This window comes from Nerophis lumbriciformis, linkage group LG01 (genome assembly GCF_033978685.3).
Source record: "Nerophis lumbriciformis linkage group LG01, RoL_Nlum_v2.1, whole genome shotgun sequence".
Lineage (NCBI taxonomy): Eukaryota > Metazoa > Chordata > Actinopteri > Syngnathiformes > Syngnathidae > Nerophis > Nerophis lumbriciformis.
The window spans coordinates 28,364,777-28,374,206 of NC_084548.2; the positions used below are offsets into that span (position 1 = coordinate 28,364,777).

The window sequence follows — 9,430 nt, forward strand, 5'->3', positions numbered from 1 at the left end:
GTGTGCCTTTCTTGCTTTACAGCTATGCTGTTATTATGCTGTTTGTTACTTATGTATGTTATGTTGCAGCTATTTAAAATAGTTTTGTCAATTTGTTCTGGCCAGAAACAAATTGGCCTTTGTAACATATCTTTGTCTTTGTGTGTTGTATGTCGACCACATTGCTTAGCAGAGTTCAGTGATGCAAATGTATGTCAAGTTGATCAACAGATTGTATTATTCTCCAGTGCAATAACAGTACTGAAATAAAGGCTAAAAGGGCATTAATTGGAGCTTTAAAAAAAAAAGAAGAAAAAAAGAAGTAACTAAATAGTTACTTTTCACAGTAACGCATTACTTTTTGGTGTAAGTAACTGAGTTAGTAACTGAGTTACTTTTGAAATGAAGTAACTAGTAACTATAACTAGTTACTGTTTTTCAGTAACTAACCCAACACTGGTGATAATTAAACACAGTGTCACAATTCAATTAAATGCAGAACAGAGGAACCCAAGGATGCAGATGGATTGTGAGAAAAACAGTTATTTACTTACCGAAAAAGTACTCACAACAGTGATCCAAAATAGGAAATAACAAAAAGCGACGGTGTGAAAAAGAGAACACAAAATGAGCACCGTGAAAAAAGAACAAAAGCTAATATACAAAAATAACTAAACTTGGGTCGGAGTTGCAAGACGTGCAAACTATCATAGTACACCAAGTTGAATGGCACTGGAAATAGCCAAGAAGGTAAGGAGCAAAAACTCAAGAAGCATAGGGGTCTTCTGACATGGAGAGTCGAGGAGTGGAATTGCCGAGTGCCATCCAGCTGTCAAGGTGCTGCTTAAGTAGGGCTGCGGAGATTGGACACAGTTGTGCACGTCTCACAACTCCGCCCACAAGGGGAACCAGGAACTCTAGGGGGAAAAAGAAATGTAAGAGCCAGGTCTACTGCACCAACAAAGGAAAACTGAGCATACAAACCACAAGGTGGCAGCAGGCGGTGACAGTATTCCCCCCCTAATGAACGGACGCCACCTGGCGGACCTCCTGGCTTACCGGGAAATCTATGATAAAAATCAGAAATTAATGACTTAATTATAAGGGAACGTGAAATCCAGGAGCGATCCTCTGGGGGGGAAACCATTCCAGTTGATCAGAAACTGCACCCCCCTGCCTCGCTTCCTGGCATCCAGGATGGTGTTGACAGTAAAGGCCGGATGACCCTCCACCTGCTGAAGAGCAGGGGGAGACACTGGTGGAGGGCTAAGGTCGCTCGACTCGACGGGCTTCAGGCGGGAAACATGGTAGACAGGATACGACTTGAAGGACTTGGGTACCTTGAGTCGAGCTGTGACGGGAGTTATCATCCGCTCCACCTCGTATGGTCCGATGAATCTAGGTGACAGTTTCTTTGACTCTCCTGGCGGTGTAATGTCTTTGGATGATAACCAAACCCTCTGGCCGGGTTTGTAGTCGGGAGCTGGTCTGCGATGGCGATTAGCCATGGTCTGGTTCCGTTTGGCTGTCCGCGACAAGGCAGCACGGGTATCCCGCCACACACGGTGCACACGGCGCTGGAAGGCAGTCACAGAGGGGACAGTGGACTAGATCTCTAGAGTGGAGAAGATGAGAGGTTGGAATTCATGCACCACATGATAAGGACACAAGCCAGTAGATCAGGCCTGGGCAATTATTTTGACTCAGGGGCCACATTTAAAAATGAAAATATGTCTGGGGGCCGGTATATCTTTTTTCAGGAACTCTAATACAAAACCTCACAATAATGTCTGATTGAATGCTAAAAACGTTATGACAGACCGCCTTAAAGAAACTTAATGGCATTTTAAATGTTTCTATGAACGATAAAACACTGAATATTGACAAAATATGAACGTCACACCCCCTTTCGATCAACATATTTTACAATCAAGTGAAATGCAACAAAAATGCAACAAACAGTGAAATATGAATGCGAAGGGTACAAAATAAATCCACCTACAATCTGATGTATCCGATATTTCACTAAGCTTTAGAACTTTGTTGTGAAAATCTCCTTCCGCGTCTGTGGAAACGCTTCCCGCCCACACTGCTTGGTGCCTTGTCTCTGCTGCTGTGACGTAGATGACCATAGTAACTAATTAGATGACCATAGTAACTAATTAGATTACCATAGTAACTGGTATATCATCCATAAGCACAGATTCCAACCATTGAAATACTTAGTATAGTTGAAGACTTACGGTCATTAGAAAACATCACTGCACATTATAATGGCAGCTACACTTTCCATGTTAAAGATCTAAAAACATTTTTGGGAATGTCCGGCGGGCCAGATTGAAAAGCTTAACGGGCCACATGTGGCCCTCGGGTCTTAATTTACCCAGGTCTGTAGTAGATGAACAGATTAGGGTGTTACGGGCATACTCCACCCATGGGAGATAGGCGGACCACAATGATGGATGCTGGTGACAAACGCATCTCAAGGCCGCCCCTAGGTCCTGGTTGGCTCTTTCCGATTGTCCGTTAGATTGTGGGTGGTACCCTGATGACATACTGACAGTGGCTCCTAACAAGTTGCAGAAAGCTCTCCATGTAGCGGATGAAAATTGAGGACCTCTGTCTGACACCACATCCATGGGGATCCCATGAAGTCGAACCACATGGGTGACCAGAAGCTTGGTGGGCTCCAGGGAGGAAGGGAACAAAATGCGTGAACTTAGAGAATCTGTCAACTATGGTGAGGATGACAGAAAACCCCCTGGAGATGGGTAGACCTGTGGCAAAGTCCAGAGCAATGTGCGACCATAGGCGAGAGGGGATGGGAAGGGGCTGCAGCAACCCCGCAGGAACTTGATGGGAAGACTTGCTTCTGGCGCAGACAGGGCATGCAGCCACAAACCTCTTAGTGTCAGTGTGAATGGTAGGCCACCAGAACCGCTGAGTGAGCAGGAACTCAGTGCGTCTGGCACCTGGGTGGCAGGCAATCTTGGAGGTGTGAGCCCACGACAAGACCTCTGGACGGAGGGTTCTGGGCACAAAAAAGCAACCAGGAGGACATCCAGCAGGGGATGGGGAGTCCCTGATAGCCTTCGACACACGTCTCTCTATCTCCCACTGTACTGCGCCCAGAATCCGGGACTGAGGAAGGATAGTCTCTGGGGGAGTGTCTTCTCGAGGAGGAGAGAACATCCTCGACAAGGCGTAAGGTTTACCATTGAGTGAGCCCGGGCGAAAAGTGATACAAAAGTCAAAACTTGTAAGGAACAGGGACCACCGAGCCTGGCAAGGATTGAGACGTTGGGCAGAGCGGAGGTATAGGCTAGGTTTCGGTGATCAGTATAAATGATCAAGGGGTGTTTGGCACCCTCCAGCCAGTGCCTCCATTCTTGAAGGGCGAGGAAAACTGCTAGAAGCTCTCGGTTCCCGATGTCATAGTTCCTCTCTGCAGGAGAAAGGCGTTTGGAGAAGAAGGCACAGGGTTGCAGCTTCTGATCAGAACTGGAATGCTGGGACAAAACAGCCCCTACCCCAGTGTCAGATGCGTCCACCTTAACAAAAAATGGGAGATCAGGATTAGCTTGAACTAACGCAGGAGCGGAGGTAAAGAGACATTTAAGGCGTCGAAAAGCCTGGTCAGCCTCCGAAGACCACACAAAAGGAACCTTAGAGGACGTTAATTTATTTAAAGGTGTTGCATTTTGTCATTTCCCTGCCTTCTCTTTTTTTTTGTTATCTGTTTTCTTTCTTCAGTCAATTAGTCCCCAGCGAGACACACCTGCAACTAATCTCCACCCAGGAGTATATAAGCTCGTCACCGATAGCTGGTCCCTGCCGATTATTGTCTCCTGCACCTTCCACGTGTATACGCATGATTCAAGTCGTCCTGCCTGGTATGTGTCTTTTCTTGTTATCTAAATTCCTCACCTCTTTTTATTTGCCTTCTAGCCTTCCTGAGGTGAAGAGGATCTTGTTGGACCTTTTTGTAGAGCTCAGTGCGCCCTGGCCTTTTCCCCCTGCCGACCACTGAAGGACCTGCTTTTGTTTATATATATATTCATGGTGTGCATTTTTGCCCCATCTCCTTTTGTTATACTTTTTGGACTCGTATTAAATTGTTAAACATATTGTAAATCAGCCTTGCCTCCAGTTTCTGCATCCTGGGATCATCTCCTTGATTAAATCCTAACAAAATAATCGGCCATATCATGGATCCCGCAGAGACTGACCCGGTAAAGAGGGCGCTACAACAACAGGCTAATCGACTGGGACAACAGGAGGAACAGTTTGGCGTTCTTGGGGCTTGTGTCAACGCCATGGCGGAACGCCAAGATGCCCGCCTTGACGCATTGGAGAGACAGCTAGGAAGCGTACTCACCGCACTGCAGGCGATGACTTCCCCTACGGCCGACCCATCAATCCAGCAGAGACGTCCACTTCCCGCAGATGTTCCGTTGCCTAGCGACACTCCTCCTGCCCCTTGTCCCCCACTCTCCAAGCCTGAGCGCTTCTCCGGCGAGTCAGGTGACGTGCGCCCCTTCCTCACCCAGTGTGAAGTTTATTTTGAACTATTACCCGCGTCCTTTCACACTGAAAGAGCTCACGTGGCTTTCGTTATGTCCCATATGAGTGGTCGGGCTTCCGCTTGGGCCACCGCAGAATGGGAGCGTCAATCTCCCGTGTGTGCCTCCTACGCCGCGTTTTCCAAAGCCATGGAAAATATCTTTCAACGCGAGATGCCAGGACGGGAGGCAGCACGATCATTACTACGTCTGCAGCAAGGTCAGCGCAGCGTCACAGACTTCGCCATCGAATTTAGAAGGCTGGCTGCTGAAAGCGGATGGCCCACTTCCGCATTGGTGGACGTCTTCTCCCTCGGCTTGGCCGATCGAATCCGGAAGCAGATGATCCCGCTCAAGACTCCTGATAACCTCGATGAGCTCATCGCTTTGGCGGTGGAAATTGAAAATCGCCTCGTAGACTGGGAGAGAGAGAAACTTAGACGGCAAGGACCGCGCACCTCGACATATAGTGGGCGTGGCCAGGGAGGTCATCCAGCTACGTCTGCCCCGATACCCATTGTCGATGCTGGGCCGATATCATGGGAAGATGAACCATTAACCAGACTTACTTCCACCAAACTACCCTTTTTGTGGACTTCTGAGACACAAACTTCATTTAATAAACTTAAGTTGCTGTTTACTTCTGCACCAGTACTTGTTCACCCTAACGTTTCCTCTCAATTTTTTGTTGAGGTTGACGCGTCCGACTCCGGCGTGGGAGCTGTTCTCTCCCAGCGCTCCACCTCCGACCAGAGGCTGCACCCCTGTGCCTTCTTCTCACGCCGCCTGACTCCTGCGGAACGCAACTATGACATTGGCAATAGAGAGCTACTCGCCGTGGTTTTAGCGCTGCAAGAATGGAGGCACTGGCTGGAGGGCTCGGAGACCCCATTTGTGGTGTACACAGACCACAAGAATCTGGCCTACATTCGCACGGCCCAACGGCTCAACCCAAGACAAGCTAGGTGGGCACTATTCCTTGCCCGATTCAACTTCACCATGACCTTCCGCCCCGGTTCCCAGAATGGTAAACCAGACGCCTTATCTAGGATGTACGCCTGCCCGGAGGAAGAGGTAAAGACCGAGACCATCATCCCTCCATCACAAGTGCTGGGAGCGCTACAGTGGGACATCGAGGTTCGCGTGACAGAGGGACTCAAGAACATTTCCTCTCCCAAGAACTGTCCTCAGGGGCGCTTGTTCGTGATCCCAGAGCTCCGTCCGGAAGTTTTGAACTGGGCCCACAGTTCCAAGGTCGCCTGCCACCCAGGTATTAACCGTACTACCTTCCTCCTATCCCAGCGCTTCTGGTGGCCAACTTTCAGAGCTGATGTTTCAGAATTCGTATCCGCCTGTTCCACCTGTGCTCGCAATAAAGCTTCACATCGGGCACCTGCAGGTCTCCTGCGGCCACTTCCCATCCCTTCCCGCCCGTGGTCCCATGTGGCCTTGGATTTCGTCACAGGACTTCCACCATCTAAGGGCAACACCGTTATTTTAACTTTGGTGGACCACTTTTCAAAGATGGCCCATTTCATCGCTCTTCCCAAGTTGCCCTCAGCACTCGAGACTGCAGATTTGCTGGTACGCCACGTGCTTCGGCTACATGGAATCCCGATGGATGTGGTCTCGGACAGAGGGCCACAATTTTCCTCTGCGGTTTGGAAGGCCTTCTGTAAGTCGTTGGGAGCATCACCGAGCCTTTCTTCTGGTTACCACCCGCAGACTAATGGACAGACTGAGCGCACCAACCAGGATCTGGAAGCTGCCATCCGCTGCGTTTTCCACCAGCAGCCGGCCTCCTGGGCGCTTGGTCTACCTTGGATCGAGTATGCCCACAATACACTCGTAAGCTCTGCTACAGGCATGTCTCCATTTCACTCCGCCTACGGGTACCAACCTCCCGCTTTTCCCTCCCTGGAAGCAGAGATCTCCGTCCCATCTGTGGCTGCCCACCTGCACCGTGCACGGCAAGCCTGGCAGAATACCCGGTCTGCACTGTCACGCACCTCGGAGCGCAACCAGCGTCTTGCTAACCGCCATCGCAGCACAGCACCAGATTACAGGCCCGGTCAGAAAGTATGGCTGTCTTCTCGTGACTTACCTCTCCAGGTGGTATCCAAGAAACTGCAACCACGATACATTGGGCCGTACCCCATTGAGCGAGTCATCAATCCCGCAGTTGTTCAACTATGCCTTCCGGACTCTCTCAAAATACATCCCTCTTTCCACGTCTCTCTACTCAAACCTGTGTCCTCCAGTCCCTTGAGTCCTCCAGAGGTGCCTCCTCCACCTCCCAGACTTATTGATGGCCACCAAGCGTTCACAGTCAAGGCCATTCTCGACGTGAGGAGAAGGGGCAGGGGTTTCCAGTACCTGGTCGACTGGGAGGGTTACAGCCCCGAGGACCGATCCTGGGTCCCGCGTTCCCTTATACTAGACCCTTCACTTTTAACTGCATTTTATGACCGTTTTCCGGAGAAGCCAGGTAAGCCGCCAGGTGGCGTCCATTAAGGGGGGGAGTACTGTTGCATTTTGTCATTTCCCTGCCTTCTCTTTTTTTTTGTTATCTGTTTTCTTTCTTCAGTCAATTAGTCCCCAGCGAGACACACCTGCAACTAATCTCCACCCAGGAGTATATAAGCTCGTCACCGACAGCTGGTCCCTGCCGATTATTGTCTCCTGCACCTTCCACGTGTATACGCATGATTCAAGTCGTCCTGCCTGGTATGTGTCTTTTCTTGTTATCTAAATTCCTCACCTCTTTTTATTTGCCTTCTAGCCTTCCTGAGGTGAAGAGGATCTTGTTGGACCTTTTTGTAGAGCTCAGTGCGCCCTGGCCTTTTCCCCCTGCCGACCACTGAAGGACCTGCTTTTGTTTATATATATATTCATGGTGTGCATTTTTGCCCCATCTCCTTTTGTTATACTTTTTGGACTCGTATTAAATTGTTAAACATATTGTAAATCAGCCTTGCCTCCAGTTTCTGCATCCTGGGATCATCTCCTTGATTAAATCCTAACAAAAGGTTGAGCTACTTTGCTGAAGTCTCTAATAAATCGTCGGTAAAAATTAGCAAACCCCAGAAACCTTTGCAGCAGCTTCATGGAGGACGGCGTAGGCCAGTCTGCATCCGCTTGGATCTTAGCTGGGTCTGGCTTAACCTTCCCCCTCTCCACAATCGACCCCAAAAACGACACTGTGGGAGAATGAAAGGTGCACTTTTGGGGTCTGACAAATAATCAGTTCTCCAAAAGTCTCTGCAAAACTAAACAGACATGCTGATGGTGTAATTCAATGTAGCGTGGAAAAATAAGTATGTCATCCAAGTAGACTACAACAAAACGGCCTATCATGTCACGGAGGACGTCATTAATTAAACACTGAAAACCCCCAAGAGCATTAGTGAGGCCAAACGGCATGACGCAATACTCGAAGTGGCCAAGGGGGGTGTTAAAAGCAGTCTTCAGGAATACACACGAGGTGATACGCATTACGTTGTTACGGCGCACGCGCAGTCTGCTTCTCCCTCCTCTGCGGGAGAACTTGGAGGAGCCGCTGACAGCGCGCTCAGACACGCCCCTGCTTGCGCTGAGCGCAGCACGCCCACGCAGCACGCCCACGCAGCACGCCCACGCAGCGACAAGCCTGCACACCTGGGACTGATGAGGGCGAGCTGTATAAAGGACCAGTGAACCAAGGATCGGCGCGGGAACTTAGTTTACCCTTTGGATACCTTACCTCTTGATGTACCTGCCTTCCCGAATCTCCCCTTCGAGATCTCCCATTGTTTCCCCCCTGTGTTTGGACTGCCTTCCTCGTTCCTGACTCCTCGCTCGCCCCTGGATTCTGACGTCTCTCTCTCGCCCCGCATCACCCGCCTGCCCCATGGACTGCCTCGTTCGCTCTCGTCAACATTTGGTAACACACACTTCAGCGAAATACACACATAGTCCTACACTACACACTCTCGTACTTTGGTCACACACTCCATTCTATAGTTTAATCGTTTTGTTTGTTATTATTATATATACATTGACTATATATCCAATAAATTATTGTATAATTACTGCCCCCTGGTGTCTGAGCCATCACCTCCCCTTAGTGTTGCACAACATACATGGATCCAATTTAGTATCAATCAATCAATCAATCAATGTTTACTCATATAGCCCTAAACCACGAGTGTCTCAAAGGGCTGCACAAGCCACAATAACATCCTCGGCTCAGATCCCACATCAGGGCAAGAAAAAACTCAACCCAATAGGATAACAATGAGAAACCTTAGAGGGGACCAAGGGCGGAAGAGAATGGGCAATGGATGTAAAAGTCCTACTGGGACCTGGTGGGATGCTTTGTTCCGAGCACAGACCCAACAGGCTGCCACAAAAGCCTTAGTATCTTCTCGAAGAGAGGGCCCCCAAAAACGCTGGGAGAGGAGGAAACTGGTGTGATTCATGCCTGGGTGACAGGCAATCTTGGACAACCTTTTCATTTTCAAAAACGCGGAGCTAGCTTCAGACATCCAATTAAACATAGAAGTCAGCTTAGTCATTGGCTCAGCAACGTGGCTAAAATTCAGAATAAACCGACGGTAAAAATTTGAGAAGTCCAGGAACCTTTGAAGGTGCTTCTTGGAAACTGGTGTTGGCCAATCAACCACCACTTTGACCTTAGCGGGATCGGGCCTAAGTTTACCCTCCTCCACAATAAAATCCAAAAAGTAAACGTTGGAGGACTAATCGGACTTGTTGAACATGTTCGTCAAAAGATGAGGAATAAATCAAAATATCATCCAGGTAAACGAAAAAGAAACGCCCTGTCATGTCCCAAAAAATATCATTAATGAATCCCTTAAAAACGGCAGGTGCGTTTGTCAACCTGAATG

At 49.0% G+C, this 9,430-nt stretch overlaps 1 protein-coding gene across 1 annotated transcript; it reads left to right on the forward strand.

The window, feature by feature from the left end:
- The first annotated feature begins 6,400 nt into the window (after positions 1-6,400).
- Positions 6,401-7,533, forward strand: LOC133613288 (uncharacterized). Its single transcript, XM_061970716.2, has 2 exons — positions 6,401-7,029; positions 7,129-7,533. The coding sequence occupies exons 1-2, from the start codon at positions 6,408-6,410 to the stop codon at positions 7,134-7,136; spliced, it is 630 nt and encodes a 209-aa protein (XP_061826700.1). The 5' UTR covers positions 6,401-6,407; the 3' UTR covers positions 7,137-7,533.
- The last annotated feature ends 1,897 nt before the right edge of the window (positions 7,534-9,430 follow it).

What these genes read in the sequence shown, in the direction of transcription:
- LOC133613288 (XM_061970716.2), top strand. Translation starts at nt 6,408, where the DNA reads ATGTCTCCATTTCACTCCGCCTACGGGTACCAACCTCCCGCTTTTCCC.